Raw genomic sequence first — 25900 nt, 5'->3', positions numbered from 1 at the left:
GACCAGCTGTGTTTCGGTTTTCGGATTTCAGAAGGTTTTCATCTCCGTATCTGACAACAAACACTGTTGCTTAGCAACAGCTTGTAAACACTCGGGCCCTGCCTTGGAAGCATCTCTGAAGCTGTTGCTAAGTTACAGAGACTCTTTCCACAGCCTGACTGTTTAAAAAAATGCTAGGGGAAGAAAAAAAACTAACAAAATGGCTGCTGATTTCTGCCGTTAGATTGAGGTTTCCGGCTCCCCCTGCTCCGTATCTGAATTCCTTGACTTAGCGGGGGTCTGGGGCTCGACTGCCGCCGCCAGTTGTGGGAAAGCCGGATATCGGCTGACTCCTACACTAAGCTGGCCCGCAAATCAGGTCGGCGGGGGGGGGGGTGGGGAGAAGAAAAGACTATCGGACGGGCCACTGCAGCTATCGGGCGGGCCGCTGTATTGTTGGGTTCACTCTCCCGGTACCTCCTTCACACTGCCCGGCTCGGCCTGCAATCTCCTACCCAGGAGGGAACTCTGTGACCCTCTGCCCTGCTCACAGGGAAAGGCAGAGCTCCCGGACCACTCCTGTCATGTTTGGCGCCACTTGGGTCATGTCGTGCGCACGACTTACACTCCACGAAAAAACTTTCGGTTTTAAGAGGTTTTCGGTTTTTGGAAGTGCGGATAAAGGATAGTCTACCTGTATTACGATTTTCGAAGTGCCCTGTTACCACATCCCTCACAATAGATTCTAGCATTTTGCCTATTACTGATGTCAGGCTAACTGGTCTATAATTTCCCATTTTTTCTCTTCCTCCTTTCTTAACTAGCGGGGTTATGTTTGCTACCTTCCAAACCTTGGGGACTGTTCCAGAATCTAGGAAATTCTGGAAAATTAACACCAATGCATCCACTATGTCTGCAGCTACCTCTTTTAAAATCCTAGGGGGCAAACATTGGGTCACGTCCCCTTTAGGGCGCTAACTTCGCCGGGGCACTACTTTTAGCGTCCCAGTGCCCGAAATTCAATGGTAGCACCCCAAGCAGGAGGCAGGGCGCTACTGGAAGCGCTCTAGCTCAATATCACGGCGCTATGTGCTGCAGCGCCACTCGCACTGGGGTACTGCAGGCCTTCCTCCCCTTACAGCCGCCGCTAACCTCCCGCTGAATTTCACGGGAGGCGTTAGCGGCACCGCGCCCGGGCATTGTTGCTTTGCACCCAGTTAGCGCCCCCTTAGGGCACTAACGGGAGGCGCAAAGCAACCAAATTTTGCCCCCTAGTATGCAGGTCGTCGGGTCCAGGGGATCCGTCGCCACTTAGTCCCATTAATTTCTCCAGTACCATGTCTTTACTTCTACTGATTTCTTTAAGTTCCTCATTCTCTCTAGACCCTTGATTCCCCATTATTTCCAGAATGCTTTTTGTGTCTTCTACCATGAAGACAGATATAATGTATTTGTTTAATGTTTCTGCCATTTCCTTATTGCCCATTATAATTTCTCCCGTCTCTGCCTCTAATGGGCCCATGTTTACTTACCTATAGAAACATTTACAATCTGTTTTTATGTCTCTTGCTAACTTACTCTCATTCTTTTTTCTCTTTCCTTATCAATTTCTTGGTCCTCCTTTGCAGAATTCTAAAATCCTCCCAATCCTCAGGGTTACTACTCTTTTTGGCAACATTATAAGCCTCTTCCTTTGATCTAATATTATCTTTAACTTCTCTTGTTCGCCACGGTTGGACCACTTTTCCTGTGGGATCTTTGTGCCTTGAAGGAGTGTAAATTTGTTGTAAATTATGTATTAATTTTTTTAATGCTAGCCATTGCTTGTCTACAGTCATATGTTTTAATGCAGTTTTCCCAATCTACCTTTACCAACTTGCCCCTCATACCTACGTAGTTTGCTTTGTTTAGATTCAAGACCCCAGTTTTGGATTTAACCAAAGCACTTTCAAACTCAATATGGAAGTTTATCATATTATGGTCACTCTTCCCTAAAGGCCCCTTTACATATTAATTAATCTTTTCTCATTGCACAACACTAGATCTAAGATAGTCTGTTCCCTAGTTGGTTCCTCAACATACTGATCTAGAAAACTATCTTGTATACATAAAAACAGAAAATGCTGAAGAAACTTAGCAGGTCAGGCAGCATCTGTGAAGAGAGAAACAGAGTTAACATTTCAGGTCGATGACCTTTCGTCAGAACTGGAAAAAAGCAGGAAAGCATGTTTCTGACATGTCTTCCTTTTTCCTCAACCGAGGATTCCCCTCTGCAGTGGTTGACACGGCCCTTGACCGTGTCCGTTCTATCTCCCGCCCTTCTGTCCTCACCCCTACCCCTCCCTCCCAGAACCACGACAGAGTTCCCCTTGTCCTCACCTTTAACCCCACCAGCCTCCACATTCAACGGATCATCCTCCGTCATTTCTGCCACCTCCAGCGTGATCCCACCACCAAACGCATCGTCTCCTCACCTCCCCTTTCAGCATTCCGTAGGGACCGCGATCACCCCAACACCCCTTCCCCGGCACCTTCCCGTGCAAGCGCAGGAGATACAACACATGCCCTTATACCCCCACCTCCCTTCCCACTGTCCAGGGCCCCAAACACCCCTTCTAGGTGAAACGACGATTTACTTGTACTTCTCGCAATCTAGTATACTGTATTCGCTGCTCACGATGTGGTCTCCTCTACATTGGGGAGACCAAACGCAGATTGGGTGACCGCTTTGCGGAACACCTCCTTTCAGTCCGTAAGGGGGACCCCGAGCTTCCAGTCGCCTGTCACTTTAATTCACCGCTCCATTCCCACTCAGACTCACCGTCCTCGGCCTCTTGCATTGTTCCACGGAAGCTCAACGTAAACTCGAGGAGCAGCACCTCATCTTTCGATTAGGCATTTTACAGCCTTCCGGACTCAACATAGAGTTCAACAATTTCAGATCATAACCTATCATATATATATATTTTTCTTTTATCCACACTTTTTGTGTGTCTTTTTTTTCTTCTCCCCCACAAGGCAGCTGTCTTTCATTTTGCCAATACAATTTACACTTCACCTAGAGCCATCCTTTGTTTCTTAACCTGTTCCATTACCATCTCCTTTTGCCTTGAATATCTCTTAATCTCTCCCGCCTTCCATCCTATCACAGACCTTCCCTTTTGTTCTTTCATCCCCTCCCCCCTTTCCCAGTCTCTTCACTTGCTTAAAAATCTGTTCCATTTCCTGCTTTTTTCCAGTTCTGACGAAAGGTCATCGACCTGAAACGTTAACTCTCTTTCTCTCTCCACAGATGCTGCCTGACCTGCTGAGTTTCTCCAGCATTTTCTGTTTTTATTTCAGATTTCCAGCATCTGCAGTATTTTTTTTTGTATCTTGTATACATTCTATGAACTCGTCCCCCACACTATTACTGCAAATTTGGTTTGCCCAGTCTATATGTAGATAGATGATGATGGTTTCCACCCCCACCCCCACATGCACCACATGCCATTGCTCACAGGAAAGCAGTGCAGATTGCTTTCAGGAGGTGGAAAGGCATGCCAATCTGCAGCGGAGCTAGCTGCCAGTAAGTAATATGCTTAAAAGAAGTCATCTTGTCAGCCAAGGTAGGACAACCCACCAGTTCCTCATATTAGGTAAGTATGCCCTAATGTGCTACCTCCGCTACATCCTACCTGCAAATTCTTACTGTGCGCACTTTAAATCACCAAATTAAAACCCGTAACTCTTCCTTCAGTCACAGCTACAAAGGAATTCACTTCCTTCTGAATCTAGCTGGATGCTTGCATGTGCTGTGGGGTGCAGGATGACTAAAGGGATGTGCTGATTTCAAACTCTCAACTCTTCTCTATGTGCAGGCCCACAAATCTGGATGTCATAGAGCCAGTTATCATGCCTCAGCTCAAGGAGCTAAAGGGCCACCTCATTCCTAAGAGGCACCCACTGATGCACAGCACCCAGCCGCCTCACTGCCTCCTGCCCAGGAGGAACAGATGAAGGATGGAGCACACAAATCATGCAGAGTTACTATAGGGATGCATAAACACGCTAAAATACAATACTTGCCCTGCATATGTCAACAAGAAAGTTTTCAAAAAGCTTCCACATGTGGTTGCTGGTGTAAATCTCCTTCATCTCCACCTCCGTGTCCACGTAGCAGTGATTGAGAAAGTTAATGTAGGCAATTTTCACCTAGAAAAACAAACACAAAACGTTCGCAGAGTGTAATCTCAGGGGCAAAACCAAGCAATCGCTAGAGTGGAGGTGGGAGTGGAGACATTAACGCTATTGAGCTCAAACTTCTAGCCGAGTCATCAAGACAATGGAGCAAGATGTCAAGTGGATGAACGGCATGTCCTCACACCAAGAGAAAAAAAATCCTGCAGCTGGTGACGCAGTACGGTCGTCAGAAGTCCGGGAGCAGGTTGTGCACCCACTGCCTTCGCTGGAGAACGGTTGTGTGGCATTTGGAGAAGGCCCTTAAAAAGAGAAGGACTTAATAGATTCAAAATTAAAACACAAACACCTTCACAGGAAGCTGAAGTATTTTTCATTGAAACAAGAGGATGGTAATGATATAGTTCCAATATAAAACATGGCAACTCTTGACACCCACCATAGATTATCAATGAGCAGTTAGGTTAAAGGTCTTCGAGACTCAAGTAGTCCTTTAAGTTTTTGCTCATTAATGAATGAGCTGGATGGCCCAGCATGAATTCTGCATCAGAAATAATTTGGCTCCAAAAAAAAATAACTGGCACAGACATGATGAGTCATAGAAACATAGAAGATAGGAGCAGGAGTAGGCCATTCGGCCCCTCGAGCCTGCTCTGCCATTTAATGAGATCATGGTGGATCATCCAAATTCAGTACCCTGTCCCTGCTTTCTCCCCATATCCCTTGATCCCTTTAGCTTTAAGAAATATATCTAACTCCTTCTTGAATATAGTTAATGAATTGACTTCCACTGCCTTCTGTGGTAGAGAATTCCACAGGTTCACCACTCTCTGGGTGAAGAAATTCCTCATCTCAGTCCTAAATGGCTTACCCCTTATCCTTAGACTGTGACCCCTGGTCCTGGACTCCCCAGCCATCAGGAACATCGTTCCTGCATCTGGTCTGTCTAGTCCTGTTAGAATTTTATAAGTTTCAATGAGATCCCCTCTCATTCTTCTGAACTCCAGCGAATATAAGCCCAATCGACCAATCTCTCCTCATACGTCATTCCTGCCATCCCAAGTATCAGTCTGGTGAATCTTTGCTGCACTCCCTCCATGGCAAGAACATCCTTCCTCAGATAAGGTGACCAAAACTGCACACAATACTCAAGGTGTGGTCTCACCAAGGCCCTGTACAACTGCAGCAAGATATCCTTGCTCCTGTACTCGAATCCTCTCGCTATGAAGGCCAACATACCATTTGCCTTCTTAACCGCCTGCTGCACCTGCATGCTTACCTTCAGCGACTGGTGCACAAGGACGCCCAGGTCTCGTTGCACTTCCCCTTCTCCCAATCTATTGCCGTTCAGATAATAATCTGCCTTCCTGTTTTTGCCACCAAAGTGGATAACCTCGCATTTATCCACATTATACTGCATCTGCCATGCATCTGCCCAATCACCCAACCTGTCCAAATCCTACTGGAGTTTGTCTGCATCCTCCTCACAGCACACACGCCCACCCAGCTTTGTGTCGTCTGCAAACTTGGAGATATTACATCTAGTTCCTTTGTCTAGATCATTAATATATATTGTGAATAGCTGGGGTCCTAGCATCGATCCCTGCGGTACTCCGACTTGTCACTGCCTGGCACTCGGAAAAAGACCCGTTTATTCCAACTCTTTGTTTCCTGTCTGCCAACCAGTTCTCTATCCAAGTCAGTACCTTACCCCCAATTCCATGTGCTTTAACTTTGCACGCTAATCTCTTATGCGGGACCTTATCGAAAGCCTTCTGACAGTCCAAATACACCACATCCACTGGTTCTTCCTTATCTATTTTACCAGTTACATCCTCAAAAAATTCCAGTAGATTAGTCAAGCACGATTTACCTTTTGTAAATCCATGTTGACTTTGTCCGATCCTGTCACTGTTTTCCAAGTGCTCTGCTATTACATCTTTTATAATGGACTCTAGCATTTTCCCCACTACCGATGTCAGGCTTACCGGTCTATAATTCCCCGTTTTCTCATTACCACCTTTTTTAAATAGTGGGGTTACATTAGCTACCCTCCAATCCATGGGAGCTGTGCCCGAGTCTATAGAATTTTGGAAGAATGGCTTCATTCTGTGCCGTAAAGTTCTATGATTCCATGATCCTTTAAAACATTATCCATCAGTAAATTAAAATGGTCATTATATTCTGACCAAAGTTGTAACCTCCATAAAGGACAGCATTCTCATTGGGAGGCAAGTCTGTGGCATGCTCCACAAGAACATTTCTGAAAGTCATTCTCAATGTGCTTCTCCTCTAATCATAGCCATCTCTTGCGATATTGTGATTATGAATCCCATATCTTCTCAGGGAATGGACTACTGCTTTACTGAACTATAACTGAGGAAAAACAGTTGTTGACTAAACATATTTTTGTCAACTGCACTAAAATTAGAACAAAATTCACACCTGCAGCCGAAATTAGGTTCTGCTTTCCTGCTGGCAGACAGGAATTGAAATCCTTTTAGAAAGTTACCATTTCGCCACTCTGTTCATTTAACTGTTTCCACATTTTCAACTGGATCTGGGATCTTCTAATCCTCACCATGCAGTTAGCCAGCCAGCAAAAGAGAATTTAGATTGTGACTTTCCAAATATGGTCGAGTTTGCTCATCTGGCACGGACTTATGGCTTTGTTCTAATGGCGATTTCCATGTCCCCGGCTCAAAGGCGATTTCATAGTGATTTTGCAATAATTGTGAGGGAACGAGGAACTCGGATTACTCACCGTCAATGTTGGTACCACGCAATTCCCATTAGCTTATGTGGTTTAGAAAATGGACCTCAAAAATAACAGATCAATTCTAATGAACTGCACCAATTTAGATAGATAGATGGGATAAGATTCGATTAGATTCGATTGGATAGGATAGATTAGATACATAATTTCACACATCTCAAGAGACATTTTCTACACAATTAATCTAGACCACACACAGGTGAGTCCCAGAAAGTCCACTCACTTCAGGTATGCAGTCTTCGTGGGTCGATACTCTCACAATATCATCCAAGGGCAAGAGAGAGTTGCATTTAATCTCTGTGTAGACGTTTTTGCCCTCGGTGCAGACTGCCAGCAACTCCACCAAGTGGATGTGGTACATGAGAGGACTGTTCTCATCCATCCGGTCCCGCTCAGAGCGCATCATCTGTACCAAGGTCTGGAACGAGGCTCGGTCATTGTAGAAAATCAGAACATCTTCCCCAGCATTCACAAGCTGCAAAAGAGTGATGGTTCAAAAAAGGTCAGTTTTGGTAATCATGCAAGTGACTAGGGTTATATTAGAAAATAGCCAGCCAGCCAATCAGAATTTAGATTGTGACTTTCCAAATATGGTCGAGTTTGTTCATCTGGCACGGACTTATGGCTGGGTGTAAATCTGGGCCAAAACCTGATGTTTGCCACTCCATGACACAACGTGCTACACTGCACTCACCATTTTATAAACTAGGTGGCACAGTGGGTTCACAAACCTTAACCTCTAGGATTTGCCCAGCCTGATGAACTGAACAATCACTCTCCAATGGCCGCAAAAACCCGGTGGAAAATGAGCTTGTGTCGTCTCTACTCAATCCCTAGTGGCTTATGCCCTCAGTTGGTACGAGAGCGGTTGCTCTTAGGGTTGGAGTTAAGACAGAGCACACTTAGCTTTACACTGCACCTGGCGAGTGTTGTGCGTTGCCAGGAAGTGCTCAATGCTGACACCCAGTGGAGAAACTATTCCATTTACCAACTACGACTTTCCTCATCTCAACGAGTAGTCAACCCAAATATAACATTTTTAAAACTCAGGAAGATCATCAATTTTTGATTTGCCTCCTCTTTGCAAGTATGCTTTCTTCCTTCCCCAGGCCTCACATCGTTAGCAACCGAGACAAGGCAGACAGGAAACACAGGCCACTGCCAAATGCTGTTCTGAATCAGGCCATCAAGGGTGTGCAACAACTTCCCCAGGAAGAGTATCCTCCTCCGAGGGGGCAAGGCCCATGCCTCCGAGGAGGCAAAGGAACTCCCCGCGGTTGGCCCGAGGCGAGGTCACATATTGGCTGGGTATAAATCTGGGCTAAAACCAAATGCTTGCCACTCCAGGACACAACGTGCTACACTGCACTCACCATTTTATAAACCTATCTAGTAGAATGATGGAGCACAGGAGGAGGCCATCTGGCCCTTCATGTAGGCTCTTGGAAAGAGCTATTCAATTAGTCCCACTCCCCTGCTCTTTCCCTATAGCCATGTTAATTTTTTCACTAAGTATTTATCCAGTTCCCTTTTGAAAGTTACTATTGAATCTGCTTTCACCGCCCTTTCAGGCCGTGCATTCCAGATCACAACAACGCGCTGCGTCAAAAAATTCTCATCTCCCCCCTGCCAATTACTTTAAATCGGAGTCCTCTAGTTAGCGACCCTCAGGTGGTCTTCTATTTCTCCTCCCCCCACACTTGTTGCTCTACCCCTTCCTCTCAGAGATTGGACAGGAAGACATGGCCTACTCTTTGGATGGCAATGTTGTCATGTACTGAGGCTACAATTCAACATGGCGAAGTCAGGGCCTGACAGCTTACCAACTTAACGTGCTGAGGCCTGGTGCAAAGGGATGTATGGTGTATCCATGATACTAGATTAGCCCACAGGCTCTGGCGTCCTTATCAAAGCCTGCAGCTTTCAGATTGTTCAACCGTGCTTTCAAAACCCAGCTCATAATATCTGATTGGCACAACTCACCTCAGCCATCACCATGTCCTGACACTTCTTGATAAACTTCCCTTCCGCTTTTACAATGGTCTGCAGGAACTTGAGATACTGGACGCTGCGGCCGTGTGTCTCGATGCAGTGGACAAAGTGCTGCACCACACGCTCGTTTATCTCGCTGCACAGCAGGTAATTGTTCATGAAGATGTGCTGCATGGTCACAGCCTCCAGAATCTGAAACCACAAACCTTTTCAATAAGGGCTGTGTATCAGTGGTTGAAGGAGGATTTTTTGCCACCTGATCCCCATCCACCCCATGAACCCAGGGAGCAGCAGCAGTATGGACAGTGGTGAGGAAGATCAGCAGCGGAAAGGCCGCTATAAATCAGTACCTGTAACAGATTTCCTCTCATTTAAAAAAAAGTTAATTCTCAGGATGTGGGTATCGCTACCAAGGCCGGCATTTAATGCCCATCTCTAGATGCCCTCAAGAAGGTGGTCTGCCTCTCCACCTTTAAGACGCTCCTTAAAACTTACCTCTCACCTGCCCTAATATTTCCTTATGGGGCTCAGTGTCAAATTTTGTCTGATAATGCACCTGTGAAGTGCCTTGGGACGTTTTACTACATTAAAGGTGCAATATAAATACAAGTTGTTGTTGTTGGTGGTGGTGGCGGTGGGCCACCTTCTTGAACCACTGCAGTCCATGTGGCGAAGGTACTCCCTCAGTGAGTTCCAGGATTTTAACCCAGTGCTGATGGACAAATACCACTGCCGTTCCTTCAAGTCGGGGCAACTGGGAGGTGATGGTGTTCCCATGCACCTCCTGCCATTGTCCTTCTAGGTGGTGGAGTTCAAGGGTTCGGGAGATGCTGTATTTAGATTTCAGCAAATCTACCCAGTATAGAATATTAGTCAGGATAACAAACAGTCCCCTTCGACAAAATAAAGTCGCCCCCTGAAATAAGCTCATCCTAAACTCAAAAGCTCTTTTCACATAAGTGAAAAGCTTCATTTTAAACTGATTGCCTTTAACTTTGGAGTTGGTATCCATAGAAACAGAAGATAGGAGCAGGAGTAGGCCATTCGGCCCCTCGAGCCTGCTCCACCATTCAATACGATCATGGCTGATCATCCAAATTCAGTACCCGGTCCCTGCTTTCTCCCCATACCCCTTGATCCCTTTAGCCTTAAGAAATATATCCAACTCCTTCTTGAATATATTTAATGAATTGGCCTCCACTGCCTTCTGTGGTAGAGAATTCCACAGGTTCACCCTCTCTGGGTGAAGAAATTCCTCCTAATTTCTGTCCTAAATGGCATACCCTTTATCCTTAGACTGTGACCCCTGGTTCTGGACTCCCCGACCATTGGGAACATCCTTCCTGCATCTAGTCTGTCCAGTCCTGTCAGAATTTTATAAGTTTCATTGAGATCCCCTCTCATTCTTCTAAACTCCAGCGAGTACAAGCCCAATCGACCCAATCGCTCCTCATACGTCATTCCTGCCATCCCAGGTGTCAGCCTGGTGAATCTTCGCTGAACTCCTTCCATGGCAAGAACATCCTTCCTCAGATAAGGCGACCAAAACTGCACACAGTACTCAAGATGTGGTCTCACCAAGGCCCTGTACAACTGCAGCAAGACATCCTTGTTCCTGTACTCAAAGCCTCTCGCTACGAAGGCCAACATACCATTTGCCTTCTTAACCGCCTGCTGCACCTGCATGCTTACCTTCAGCGACTGGTGCACAAGGACACCCAGGTCTCGTTGCACTTCCCCTTCGCCCAATCTATTGCCATTCAGATAATAATCTGCCTTCCTGTTTTTGCCACCAAAGTGGATAACCTCACATATATCCACGTTATATTGCATCTGCCATGCTTCTGCCCAATCACCCCACCTGTCCAAATCATCCTGGAGTTTCTCGGCATCCTCCTCACAGCACACACGCCCACCCAGCTTTGTCTCGTCTGCAAATTTGGAGATATTACATCCAGGCTTAACATGGGTGAAAACACTCTACAGGTGTTCAACCACACTACACAGTCTGGATTAAAAACAGCCAACAGAAGCAAAGTGGAAAACTGAAGTGGTTTAGAAGGAGGTCTACAGCTAGATGTTTAATATGTTTCAAGTCCGTAGCTGTCTACCACTGCAGAGAAAGCACAGCCACTCAAGGGAGAAGGGCTTGGCAGCCGGGCCGAGAAAGCTGGGTAAAAGCTTGGTTAAATGGCTGAACTTGGATAGTCTACTAGCAGAAAATCATTGAAAAGAAAGAAAGAAATTGCATTTATACAGTGCCTTTCACAACCTCAGGATATCCCAATGCACTTTATAGCTAATGAAGTACTTTTGAAGTGTAGTTACTGTTGTAATGTAGGAAACACGGCAGCCAATTTGCACACAGCAAGGTCCCACAAACATCTGAGATAAATGACCAGAAAATTAGTTTTTTTTTCCAGATGCTGCTTAAGGGATAAATATTGGGAAGAACTCCCCTGCTCTTCTTCGAATAGTGCCATGGGATTTTTTACGCCTGCCTGAGAGGGAAGACGGGCCTCAGTTTCAAGTCTCATCCGAAAGACAGCACCTCCAACAGTGCAGCACTCCTACAATACTGCACTGGCATGCCAGCCTAGACTTCGTGTTCAAGAACCAGCACTAGAAGTACCCACTGAGACAAGAGCCAGAACAGCACCTCAGCTCACCCTGCGCTATTCTGACAGCAGTAAACTACCACCAACTGGAAACACTCGATGCCGAGCCTCAGACTTGGTTCAAAACCACTCCAATTTCTCACTTCGCTTTTTCCATTCTGGTTGTGTTCAATCTAAACTATTCAGTGCAGTTGAACACTCTTGTGGAACTGTTCCACCAATGTCAAACGTTGCTAAAGACACACCAGCTCCCTAAAAGTAAAGAAAGCCATTTTAAAACAGAACATTACACCTAAATTTAAGAACTTAGATAATGGTTCAGCTCAGGTAATAAGATCATTACAGAGGATGATGACCATTCAGCCAATCTTGATTCATCCACCCAGTGAATCCCAACATCCCCCCTTTGTAGCATTCAGTTGTGTGGCAGAACCACTGAATGACTCTGGCTAACTGTATATAATTCTCTTTAACGATGTTCTAACACCAGCCTAAACCTGTACCATTGTGTTAGGCATTACTGTGTTCTGTATATAGAGTTTGCATGTACGGGGCGTGGCCCCTTTAAGAGCGCGGGTAAACGCGATGACGTCATGTCGCAAACCACGGGACTGCCCAGGCAGTCCTCGTGGCATCTCCGTTGAGTAAAGACCTGTTTAATTGTTCTCTTGCGTTGATCTCCGTTATTCGTAGGAATTCATTAATTCCTACAGTTGCTTCTTAAATGTTTCCAGGACTCTTGCTTCCACTACTCTATCTGGAAGTTTATTTAACACGTTAATTACTGTGTGAAGAAAAACTTTTTGAGATCTATCCAAAAGCTTCTCTAGTTTGAACATGTTCCCTTCTTCTACTGACAAAGGTTAATTTAAAGCGATATTCTGGCTTAACTTTACCTATACTCTTAATCTTACCTAGCTCTATATCATATCACCTCTCAGATGCCTCCTTTCCAGGTTGAAAGGCCCTAGTTTCTGCCGTCTTGCCTCATAGCTCAGGCTCCTGACACTGAGAATCAGCTCAATGGCACTTCTTTGTACTGCTTCCAATGTTTAAATGTCTCTCTTTTTTTCCTCAGCAACCAGAACTGGACACACTATTCAAGGTTTAGCCCAACTAGAGCACGATAAAGTATTATAATTATCTCCTCTGACCTATATTATACTGTTTTGGCCATCTAGTTCAACATCCTATCGACTTTGTTAATTGCTGCTCTCCCATTAGTTCAAATCCTTCTAGCGTTCATGTATACACATCTTATTCTAGATTTACCTCCTCCCACCTTCACCAGTGTTTGCCTATTCCTAGTTTCTAGTTCATGTGTCCCTCCCTGGGTACCTGTGTTCATAAAATACCTGTGGACTGCCTTCTACCTTGCCATCTGTCTCAGAGATCCTGCTTCCTCCCTGTCCTCCCCCCCCACCACCCATCTAAATTAAACAATTTTATATATTTTTTTTGTATTCGTTCACGGGATGGGGGCGTCGCTGGTGAGGCCAGCATTTATTGCCCATCCCTAATTGCCATTTCAGAGGGCAGTTAAGATTCATTGCTGTGGGTCTGGAGTCACATATAGGCCAGACCGGGTAAGGACGGCAGGTTTCCTTCCCTAAAAGGACATTAGTGAACCAGGTGGGTTTTTATGACAATCCAGTAGTTTCGTGTTCCAAATCTTTTTATTCCAGATTTACTTAATTAACTGAATTTAAATTCCCCAGCTACCATGGATGGGATTTGAACTCATGTCGCTGGATCATTCGTCCAGGCCTCTGGATTACTAGCCCAGTGACATTACCACTATGCCACCGTTCCCAATGTTCCAATAGAGGTTTAGCGAGAAAATCTACGGGTCCGACTGCAATGACACAACCTGTGGACAGCTTCACTGAAAGAGTTTCACTTGGGGTAGTAAGCAGCTTGGCTTTTTACAGGACTATCTAAAAAAGAGATCTGGTAAATCTCTAAGTAGTGAGAAAGTGCAGAACATTGCATATTAAAGATTTATCAGAATTACAGATTTCCCCTTGAAATTCTAAGAACATTTTTAAACACAGAAGTGAAACTACATTTCCTGGGAGGTTAGAAATCCCCTTTATAATTAGAACAATGCTTCCAAGCGCATGCAGTAATGTGTACATGTGATTCAAATTCTCTTACAGCCCCCTCTCTTTACCCCCTCCCCCCACCACCACCCCCAAAAACATTTCAGGCAAAGCACAAAGTGAACAGTTATGCAAGGCCAAAGCTTCGCTATTACAATGGTGATCTGCCCTTTTGTGATACAGGAGTGTGGGATGCCCAGTCAATGAGTATATTCAAGACTGAGAGCGATAGGTTTTTGGGCACTATGGGAATCGAGGGATAGGGTGGGAAAGTGGAGTTAAGGTAGAAGATCAGCCATGATCTTATTGAATGGCGGAACAGGCGCCGGGGCCATATGGCCTTCACCTGCTCCTATTTCTCATGTTCTTAAGTTTCTCCGAGGACAGATCAGAAAGGGCTACTGAATTCTACTGTTGCTGCGATTCATGATTCAGTTGTCTCACTCAAACCCAAAATGGCCAACAGCTGATTGAAACTGGTTCCGCAGAGCAAGGAGTCTGGGTTTGGTACTTTTGACAGCCTGTTAGCTGAATTGTGTCATTAATACACAATGTCATTCAACAGTTCAATTAACAGGAATAGTTAAGTACAGGCACATTCACAACAAGTCATTTTAACAAAAGGGTAATGTTCAAATTGGTGCGCTAATAACCAGCTGCTTTTATTTCCACACACTCTAGAATATTCCGGCAAAGAATAACAAAAGCTACTTTGGAGGGATATTGCGACAATGTGCTTACTTCCATCAGGGGCCACCTAGTGTTCAGTTAACAATATTCAAGAACTGTACCCATCAAAAAGCACCAGGAATAGAGGACCCTCAAGGGAATGAGCACATGTATATAAAAATAAAGGAGAGAGCAGGCTCTCCAGAAAAAAAAGATTCTATTTGGAACACATTAAGCAAGCCACGCCTCCGATGTTATGCCAAGATAAAGGCAGCTTCATAAAGGAAAATAATTAAAAGTACTATGCTGAATAGTTTACTCAAGCAGCTGACCTAATTTCCCATTGTTGATCCTACCACTATTGCAAGATTCAGAACCTGTGAGGCCTGTTCGCACAGACTTACCAGGAACCACCGATATGCCAAATCATACATGGCCCAAAGCAAGTGCAGCTTCTCAAGTGTCGATCGCGAGTGGTGCCCAGAGGCTGTTCACATGTTTGGAGGCCTTTGACAAGAACGGGCATGCATTTTTTATTTAAATCTGTTGATTTTGATGCAAGGCCAGTCTGACTTTGTCTCCTGCTTCAGAGGCTGGAACTAAACAGGGAGGGGGATGTAATTCATTTTTAACGCTACAATCTCAGTAAATTGGAAGAAGTAGCTCCCGAGAGAATGCACTTACGTAGCACATATTTAAACAAATGACTGGACAGCACTTCAGCAGTGGGCTTGATCTAGTTCGTCATCCATGTTTAATGGAGGTTTTAGATGGCAATTCAAAGGTCACTTCAAGCCCCATTAAACAAGGCAAGTTTTTATTTTAAAATATATAGAGTGATTTGTCTTACGCAGCGGATTGTGATGCCCTAACTAAAGACGTTAAATGTGCAGCAACTGAAATCCTGCGATAACGGAGTATACAGACAGCTAATGGAGGTCCACGCATGTGGATAAGTTCCCCTTTGATCAGAATATACAATCCAAATGTTAACTGCAAAGTCTGGGGGGGGGGGGGGGGGGGCCAATGGCGTGGGAGGGAATGGGGCAACGAGAGATAGGGGAAAGAATAGAGCGAGGAGCGCGTGAGAGCAAGAGTTCTGCCAATGTACAGAAATGCATCCGAGACCCAAGATAGAATTTACACAGAGGTATCTTTGAACTTGTAAATGAGACAAAACCTAAAACCGAAGCACGTGTCATCTGGAACAGATTCAACCCTGGACACTGGGCATTCGTGTACCGGCCACTTCAACTTTTCTCCCCGCCTTTAAGGAAGGCACTGGCACCCGTCTGCAATGCTATACCATGGGTTCCAGCACTCCTCAAGGTGCCAATGTTCAAGTGTGAGCCTCGGCAGTGAGCGCTGGGACGTTACCGCCAGACTCAATCCTGTCCTGACTTGGCTTTTGCACACGTCCTTCCAGCAGCGAATCACTGAATAGTGACTAGCCCAAGCCAATTTTTCCCCCATCGCTAACCCAGGAGCACTAAGACCCAACTGCATGGGCTCTACCACTGCTGCTGGTTTTTTGCAAAGGCCCAGGCTTGATCTTTGACCTTGCCCGAAGGCCCCTGGAGAGCTGACTGGGAGTTCTTTCTTTAAGGCAGCACTGACAATGATGAAACATCCAGATAGCTGTCAAGCCGACTCGTCAGTGCCACGTCAAGTAAAAAGGCCAATTACAAAACACACCCACTCCATTAACACACAGACGTTAACAGCACCCACCGGAAGGCTGCTGGATTCCAAGAACTGTTCTTACCCCTGGAGTAAGGAAAAGGTTGATGTGCTTGTGAAGGAGAGCCTGGTTCTGTGGGTTGCCGGCGCAGAAATTCTGCAGAAACTTGTGTGCCAGTTTCATGATCTCTTGCATTCGGAGATCTTCAGCCTGAGGGGGGCGGTCAACAGTAAAGTGGTTACTCCGCATTCCATCAGCAACTAACAACATAGCTGGACTCTGCTGAGAACCCTCAAAACAAAGATCGTTACTTTGTGCGATTACTTCAAACGGGTGATAGCGAATCGGCAGCCCGTTTTACATCCCTCCTGATATTTTATTTCATAGAATGATAGAATGATGCAGCACAGAAGGAGGCCAACTGGCCCAATGTGCCTTTGACGGCTCTTTGGTAGAGCTATCCAATTAGTCCCATTCCCCTGCTCTTTCCCCAGAGCCCTGTAATTTTGTTCCCCTCAAGTATTTATCCAATTCCTTTTGAAAGTTACTTTTGAATCTGCTCCCACCGCCCTTTCAGACAGGGCATTCCACATGACAACAACTCGCTGGGTAAACTAATGTTTCCTCATGTTGCCTCTGGTTCTTTTGCCAATTTGCACTGAAGTCAATGGGAGATGTAAAGCAGACTGCCGATTTGCTGTCACCTGCACAAAGTCAAAGCCTACCCAACGTGTGCATTTATTCTGGAGTGGAAACCCACAAATTTAATGCCCGCAACAATCATTTTCAACCTGATGCCCACAATAGCCATTTGGTCTTGTACAGGGCCAGTTCGTGATTGGTTCAACACACTTCCTGCCGCTTCAGAGGAGGTTGTATTGTACAGCGGTTAAAGGGTCCATGAGGCAAAGGCAAGGTTCATGCCGGGGTCATAATTGGTGACCATGTCTGCTCGCTTTGGGTCTTAAAAGGAAATCTGAAAGATTAAACCGCTCAAAGGAGGAATGCAATTGCCGAGTGTATGCACAGAATGATACGCAGGTTGGGAGTCCATGGCTGTAGCGCAGCACTTAGAGAATCAGCCAGTACCTTTTCATAGGGGATCTGCAGAAGGTCCAGGACCACGGTGTGGGCCCCCATGTTCCTCAGTAACCTTTGCTGCTGCTTACGGCTTTTCCTCACAGACGAACTTTCTTGCACACACAGCTTGCTGAGTCGCATCAACACCTGCAACAGGCAAAATGTGGATGACTGTCTTTGAAGAAACAACAATGCAACCCAGACAACGACTGCACAGGCACCAGAGTTCAGAGGCCTCACCTCCTTTATGACTCTATAATTCTTGCTGCTGGTGCTTTCGATTGTAGGCACCACTTCAGAACTGGCAGTCTGACCCTTTGCAAAGTCACCCTGTGTGGGAAAATAAACAAACACACACGGATTTATTCATTTGCACAATACAGTGAGGCAGAAATTCCGATCCCTACGGGTGGGTACGCGCGCATACTCACCCATAGGGACATCGGAAATGCCGGTTTCAGACATGCACTGCGTATGCACTGGAAACCAGCATTTCCGATCCGTCAAGAAAGCTCTCAACAGATCGGACGCCTGCCCTGGAGCAGGGCCTCTGCGGGTAGAGAGTTCCGTTTTTTGGAGACCCTCTGCCCACAGAAAACACTTACAATTCTTGCGCCTGCTTTTACCAGGCGAAGAGTTGAAGTAAAAAAAAAAAAAAATTTTCCACTGATTTATCATTTTAAAATACTTTAAAGGTTTAAAATAGTTAATTTATGTACTTTATAGTAATTTTAAAAATGTGATGTTTTTTAAAAAATTTATTTGAAGTTTTACTTATGTTTTGGGGGTGATCTCTATTCATAGATTTGACAGGTCTTCCTGTCAAATCTATGAATGGAGATTCCCTGCTCTGATTGGCTCCCCATGGCCCACGTGATCCCAGGGGTGCTGCGAACTACCTGCGCCCCTGGGATACGCGTGCCCTGCACACCGGCAGTTTGAAGAGGCGCAGCAACGGAACTCTGTGCCTCCCGGGAGCCCTCAGGTCCAGGCGGAGATTTTTCCAAATCGCAGCCCTCCGCCCGCAAACGTAATTTCTGGGCCTAACTAGTATCTCTTCATTTAAAGAATAGCATAGCAGTTTTTTAAAATCACTGTATAGTTATGTGGAACATACCACGAGAAGTTTTATAAAATCCTACTGGTGCGGTTTTACAAACCAGCATCAACTGGCTTGTTTAGTCTTCTAAAAATATACTGAATCGCATTCGCCTCTCCCACCAACTCAAAACACACGAATGTCAAATATATGAGCGGAGGTCTGAGATGGAGATAACCCATTTCTCACCGCCCACATAAAAAATATTTTTAAAAAGAAATATCTTGGCATTTACAGGTTAACTCCCAGTATAGTGGCTAAAACTGGGATTAAATCTGAAATTAATAAATTGACAGAATATTCAGTCTTGAACCTTAATTTATCCTTTCCTCCAAGCACTTGCATTATACTCTGTGGTATCTCAATGTTATCAATGCTACGAAAGGGTAGACTCGTCGAGAGGCTTGCCCGCTCTTCTGAGTTCACTGTCGTCTTGTCCTCATAAGAACATAAGTAGGAGGAGTAGGCCATACGGCCCCTCAGGCCTGCTCCGCCATTCAATAGGATCATGGCTGATCCGAATCTAGACTTACGTCCACTTCCCTGCCCTCTCCCCGTAACCCCTAATTCCCTTATCTGCTAGGAAACTGTCTATCTCCATTTTAAATGTATTTAATGTTGCAGCTTCCACAGCTCTCTGGGGTAGCAAATTCCATAGATTTACTACCCTCTGAGTGAAGAAGTTTCTCCTCATCTCAGTTTTGAAAGGGCAGCCCCTTATTCTTAGATTATGCCCCCTAGTTCTAGTCTCACCCATCAGTGGAAACATCCTCACCGCATCCACCCGATCAAGCCCCCTCGCAATCTTATATGTTTCGATAAGATCGCCTCTCATTCTTCTGAACTCCAATGAGTAGAGTCCCAACCCACTCAACCTTTCCTCATACGTCAACCCCCTCATCTCTGGAATCAACTGAGTGAACCTTCTCTGAACCGCCTCGAGAGCAAGTATATCTTTTCTTAAATATGGAAACCAAAACTGCATGCAGTATTCCAGGTGTGGCCTCACCAATACCCTGTATAACTGCAGCATGACTTCCCTGTTTTTATACTCCATCCCCCTTGCAATAAAAGCCAAGATTCCATTGGCCTTCCTGATCACCTGCATACTAACTTTTTGTGTTTCATGCACCAGGACCCCCAGATCCCTTTGTACTGTAGCACTTTGCAGTTTCTCTCCATTTAGATAATAACTTGCTCTTTGATTTTTTCTGCCAAAGTGCATAACCTCACACTTTCCAATATTATAATCCATCTGCCAAATCTCTGCCCACTCACTTAGCCTGTCTATGTCCTTTTGCAGGTTTTTTATGTCCTCCTCACTCACTGCTTTCCCTCCCATCTTTGTATCGTCGGCAAACTTGGATATGTTGCACTCGGTCCCTTCCTCCAAATCGTTAATATAGATTGTAAAGAGTTGGGGTCCCAGCACTGACCCCTGCGGAACACCACTAGTTACTGATTGCCAGCCCAAGAATGAACCATTTAACCCAACTCTTTGTTTTCTGTTAGATAGCCAATCTTCCACCCATGCCAGTATATTACCCCCAATCCCGTGATTTCTTATCTTGACCAGTAATCTTTTGTGTGGAACCTTGTCAAATGCCTTTTGGAAGTCCAAATACACTACATCCACTGGTTCCCCTTTATCCACCCTGTATGTTACATCCTCAAAGAATTCGAGCAAATTTGTCAAACATGACTTCCCCTTCATAAAACCATGCTGACTCGGTCCTATTAAGTTATGTTTATCCAAATGCTCTGTTACTGTCCTCTCTTTACCTCTCCCTCCATCTCAACTCTCTACCCATATTTATGGCCACACTCACATTCTTCAGCCTCTCCAATGGTCTGCCCACAAAAAAAACTAGACCTGACAAATTCCAGTTAATGCTGGGGTTAAAACGGTGGTCTCCCAATTGGATGCCTGTTGCTGTTAGTTACAGCGAACAGGGTTGACTAATTACACGGGTTTGTTTGCTTCACGGGTTAAGTGGGATACATTTTGTTACATTGTTATAATATCACACCGTTAAATGGAACTACTTTGGTATGGAACTACTTTGGTATGGTGTAGTTATATTGCTATGTGGCACACTGTGCACGGGCAGTGCACAGTGCAGCGTCGGACATCTTGTATCACTCCGCACCATGCGGCAGCACTGTAACAAAAGCAAGAATACAGCAAAGTAAAAGCACTAACTAAAATGAACTAAGTGTCTGTAATATATATAGTATAAAGAACACAAGGCGACAACACATTTTACCTCTTTTTTCTTCTTCAATTCACTTCCGCTTGATGAATTTTCTCCCCCTTCCATCGACTCATCATGGGCGTGGCCCTTGAAAACCCACAGTTCCGACTTCTCCACCAGCAGCCTCAGCTGGTCCAGGTCGGCTTTGATTTGTTTGTAGTTTTCCACGTCCTGGCTCGTGACGAGCAGCTGAACCTGAGGAACATCGCGAGAGATCGAACAATGAACCCCAGAAAGCTCTTGTGAAATGGTCAGCAGTTCGGCAATGCCTTGCGTATCTGCAGGCCGTGCAGTCCAGACATTTCAACACGTGAAATCATTAACACCTGCCGCTGCTCTTTCACTTTAGATTGTGAACTCCAGAAAGGATATTGGGGGGGGGGGGGGGGGGGGGGGCGGTGGCGCGGGCAGAGGGAAGTGTTGTAGCCCTACATTTTGAGGCGAGAACTCCTTCCTGTAAAATATACACCTCCAGATAAAACTAATAGGAGAAAAGAAAGTTTCAGGGCCCAGTAACTCGGCTTTGGGATTCTGCGTTACCTGGTTAGATGAGGAATTAGCGAGAAGAGAGAATTTGCAAAAGCCAGCACCAGTGATGCCACATCGACTATACCCTGAAGATTATAGGTTCTTGTGTAGTCAAGGATGGCCACCATCTTTCAGGAGAGCTGCTGACTTCTGGGTAAGACCAGATTGCATTCAACAACTGATGAGAGTCACAGTGCGATATCTCTCAATCCCTAAAAAAATGGAATTTAAAATTTACAGGATCTTGTGTGGGACAAAGTAGATGTAAACTTGGAGTGGTTAACAGTGGAATTGCAAATTCCCCCCAGACAAGTTCAAATCTGCACTGTGTCACTCGCACAGAAGGTGAATGGGAAAATGCAGAGGAGCCCATCTTTGACCACAATGGTGCACCTTCAGGAGGCCGTGGACACCAGCGGAAGCTGGTCATGTTGGATAATTGTGCAGGGGGAGTGGAGAAAATAAATCAATTTAGAGATTGGTAAGTCATAAGTTATAAATACTTGAAATGAGAGTTTAATCTTAACCACTGGATGAGGGAGGCTGTCACATGTTATGATTTCTGTCTTCTGTCATTGTAACGACCACTTGCTTCGCTCATTTTAGAAATAAAATCACTGTGCCCACTAAATTAATATTTCATTTTCTTGATAAGAAAGAAGCAATGGTTGTAATAATGAATAATTTAATCTACTAGACCTTCAAATAGTACCGACGAGTTGGGATCAGGGGTGGCTGGTGTCTCCACTATGGAGGAGCTTGACTGAATTATGTTAAAAATACTATTAAATTAAATGCAGCTCTCCAGAGGTTAAGTTCACAGAATAGCAAAGCTTAAAAGTGCAAATTAAGATTCAGACGAACAATCTGAATAAGAGCGCTTTTGACAATGAAAGTTAGTTTACAGATTCCAGTGCATATTCACACTTATTTATTCGGGGACATTTCTATTCAAGTGAGCCCAACACAAGTTGTCTGCTGAGAATATATTCTTGGGATAAGGGTAGTTAGGTTGAGTGACAGGCCTACTGGTGAATCCCTGGATGGGGAAGGAGTTGGATGCCCCATCCTTCCATTTCCTGTGAACGCTCAAGTGACCCTTGGACAGTGAGACAGCCAACTAGGTCTGGGGAGGAAGCCGAGTCTAGCAAATGAAAAGCCACTCATCTCAAGCCTAGAGCGGGTCAGCATCAGAAAGCTGACCAGGAAAAGTTAAGCCGGTTTGTTAATAGAGATAGTGCAACATCAGTTTTATTACTTTTCTTGTTGAGGATTGTGTGGCTAGTTGAATCAAGGTGAGATTTGATTACAACCGCCATTACTCTGAACGCTCATTTGCTGTCTATAAAATAAAGCAGCTTCACGATTCACATCTGACCGCATCTCACTAAAGTGTTTAAGTCAACCTTCGCATGTACCGAAAGCAATATATGGGTCAGATCTTGCTGGAAAACTAACGTGTTAACAACGCATGCCGTTATTAATGTGCAAATCACCCAGCAAGTTCAGGGGACTAAGGGATACACCGTGAGTTGCGGATCTCCAGAATTTGCTGGTTGATTTACTCCGCTCCACTGTTTGCTTCACACAAATGGCATCTCGCCCTTAGCCTCCGCGTTATTTTTAAGAACTCACTGGATCTGCACATTAATTGCCCATTAAACTCGCCACAGAAAGTAAAATCTTGTAATTAAGAGCGCAAGTACCTTTTAAAAGACGTGAATTAATCTCCCTACCCCAGAACGGGAACAATTTAAAGTATTCAATCTCATTCCTGCATTTAGTGTTGAGATTTTAAAAATTAAAAGTTTTTAATTTTACAATGTTTTCCTTAATTTTCCTTTTGTCCCTTTTCTCTCTCTCAATCCAATCTTTCTTTTCTATTTCTCTTTCTGTACCTGATTTGACTCCAATTCACTCTCTTTCTCAGTCGTTTCTCGGTTTCTTTCTCAATCCTTAAATCTCATTGGTTAAGGAGATACATTGTTGGTCTCACCATTCACTAAGGTCCCAGATGCCTTGTGTCCCTCACCACACCGTTATCAGCTCGCACTTCCAGCAAGTTACGGTGCAAAAAAAGTGTGGGAAAAAATCTAACTAACAGTGCCAGTTAGTGGATGTCCCACTCCAGGAAGATCTGGTCCCATATCCAGTTCAAGTCACATGGGGGTCCCCTCGTTAAACTCCCCAGTTACGCGAGCACATAACTAGACATTGGGTAGTACGGGCATACTCCTGAACACAAGACACTCAGACCACTTACGGTCCTGGAGATCACATGACATCTTCTACATATCACACTGCCCTACTTTGCCTTTTCTTTCTGCCCATGGATAATTACTACTTCCTAAGTCCACTATCCAGTGTCCTCCCTAGCCTTCTCATTCTGTCCTCTGGGTCACAACCTGCACCAACATAATATTTTTATTTATTTGCTCCACAACTGTTTTGTGCCCCAGCAGATCTTGGAAGGTGTCGCAACCTCACCGTTCCCCTGGACAACAGTCACATGCGTGGATTCTACTCCCTGAGCTGATGGCCGAGTGCGTGCGCTGTACGACTGGTCTGCCCGTCAACCACCGGTTCTCAAGCATCATGTCTGCTCCCTCCCAAGTCCAAATCGTAGTACTCCAGGATTATCCTGGAGAGCAAGAGCCCCACAATTCTGTTCACCACCGCAAACAGTCTCCTCCTACCTTCATCCACACCTTCCATTCTCACCTCCAATACTACTGATGTCAGAAACTCCTGCCCTTCATCTCCTCTTCCCCAACTTTCACTCCACTAAATCGCACTCAAAATCCAGCTCACTTAGTGTCTTACACCCTGCAGTTTCTCCTCCATTTTCCCCAACCAGTCAACAGATTCATCTCCTCCACAAAGCTCACCATGTGTCCCCTTAACATAATTCCTGACCACACAATTTCCTTTTCTTAGCACCATGTTGCTGACATTGTCTATATTTCCTTTTCAGGGATTGTTTCCATTCCTTTAAGACTGTCATCACCACTCCTCTCAATTCATCTTTCCCTGAAAACTGCCATCCTATTTCTAAACGCATCCTCTCCAAGGTTTTTTACTATATTCTTGGCATCCCTCCCTGTCTGGGGACCTACAATTCAGTTTCTAACCAGCCCACAGTGCCAAGACGACGCTGGTCAGAGTCATAACTAACAAATGTGAGACAATTACTCAGCCCTTCTGCTGCCTTCACCGCTACGGACGACTCCATTCTATTCCACGGCATCAGTTCAATCATTCTTATCTGTCCCATGGCAACCACTATATCTCCTCAAACAGTTTCCTCTTCCATGCCCAAGTCAACCAACCAATCTGACTGCTTGCTTAGGGCGATACTAGCCATACACAAACTCTGTTCTGTTCAACCAAGTTGAACTATGTATTCACACCTCATCAGTTACCAAGACTACCTTCTACACTTCCAGAATATTGGTCACTTATGCCCTTACTTGATTCGTTCTGCAGTCAAAACCTCCATCTGTAGGAATGTCTAGTTCCTATCCAAAGACTGAGGTCCACTCAGGCGATCAAACAAAATGAAATTTAATGGAAACTAACAGGTTTAAACAAGTAACTACAGGAGAACATCGAGTGTAGGTCTGCTCAGTTCGGAGGCTCCACGAGGATTGCTCGGGCGGTCCCGTGGTTGACGTCATCACGTTCTTCCCGCCAGTGGGGGATCACGTGATGAACGGCGTGACGTCATCGCGTTTACCCACGCTGTTAAGTAATCACGCTCTGTACAAGTAAACAGTATAAATAACGATACAGACTCAGGCTGTAGCTAACATGTTGTTAAAGGGAATTATATACAAACGGTCCGAGTCCTTTAGTGGCTCCGCCACACATCCACACTTTCAAAATATTAACGATCGTTGCTCTAATGACCTTCTCACTCATCTCCTGCACTTCCACAAGCTGGATATGGATTACCAATTATCTTGTGGCACAGATTGCTACCACAGGACAGATTCCAAGGCCTTCAAATATCACAGCAATTCTTTTGCACACAGGGAACGCTCACTTTAATGTGCAATGCAGTGACAATCCCTTCCACCAGACTGGTTCAGCCCTCTCAGGAGATGCAAGCTCTCCAAAAAAGCAGTAATGTCGCACAACACTTCAGAGTATTTTTTTCCCAGCAAAAGGTCATTGGAAATTGTAAATATTGAGATGTTGTGGGCAGAGTAACACTGAATATAGGGCCGCAAGCGTCTGAGCAGCCTGAAAAATATACTGGGTCTTAAATGAGTTCCTCTGGTGGGGGAAATCAAGAACGAGGGGACATATCTTAAAATTAGAGTTAGACCATTACAGAAGGAAATCAGGAAACACTTTTTCCATGCTTCCTTAGTAGAAATCTGGAATTCTCCACCCCAAATTGGGACAATTGGAGCTTTCAAGACTGAGACCAATAGATAGTATCAAGGGATATGGAGCTAAGGCGGGTAAATGGAGTGGAGGTTCAGACCAGCCACAATCTAACTGAATGGTGGAGCAGGCTCGAGGGATTGAATGGCCTCCTACTGTTGCTATATTCCTCTTAAACCTGATCCTGCTCTCTTCGAAACCAAATTGACTTAATAGAAGAAAACTTTGAATAGAGATTTTTTAAAAACTCAGCAGTAATCAAAATGGTTGATCTGTTTGCAGAGCTAATGCTTCTCTCAGTACTTCATTCCCATAGTGAATTGGAAGCACAAGGTAATTGCCGCTAAAGTTTCTTCAGCAGATATGAGATTTAGACAGTCCAACACTGAAATCCACCCAAAAATACTTTTATCTTTAATTTAAAAAAATATTTGCCATCTACAAGTGCTAACATTGATCGTCTGCCAAAGAAACCCCTAGCCTGCCTCTTTCAATAAAAAAAAGACTTGGGAGCTGGCACACCCAGACATTGTCTGCACTTGTTTAAACA

The 25900-nt window shown here is 44.9% G+C and overlaps 1 protein-coding gene across 1 annotated transcript in view; it reads right to left on the bottom strand.

Annotated features, from left to right (window-relative positions):
- LOC147110942 (inositol 1,4,5-trisphosphate-gated calcium channel ITPR1-like) overlaps positions 1-25900 on the bottom strand; it is a 509662-nt gene that overhangs the window by 266683 nt on the left and 217079 nt on the right. The window contains exons 27-33 of the mRNA XM_085999984.1: positions 20443-20625; positions 17317-17406; positions 17086-17223; positions 16081-16206; positions 8918-9118; positions 7158-7409; positions 4048-4173 (exon numbers count right to left, since the gene is read on the bottom strand). Of these exons, the coding sequence (XP_085856110.1) occupies positions 4048-4173; positions 7158-7409; positions 8918-9118; positions 16081-16206; positions 17086-17223; positions 17317-17406; positions 20443-20625 (1116 nt within the window). The remainder of the gene's footprint in view (positions 1-4047; positions 4174-7157; positions 7410-8917; positions 9119-16080; positions 16207-17085; positions 17224-17316; positions 17407-20442; positions 20626-25900) is intronic.

This window comes from Somniosus microcephalus, chromosome 11, assembly GCF_052327205.1.
Source record: "Somniosus microcephalus isolate GS21.2 chromosome 11, FLI_Smic_1.0, whole genome shotgun sequence".
NCBI lineage: Eukaryota > Metazoa > Chordata > Chondrichthyes > Squaliformes > Somniosidae > Somniosus > Somniosus microcephalus.
Note: the sequence above shows the minus strand (reverse complement) of the source record. Positions and strands in the feature narration are given on the sequence as shown.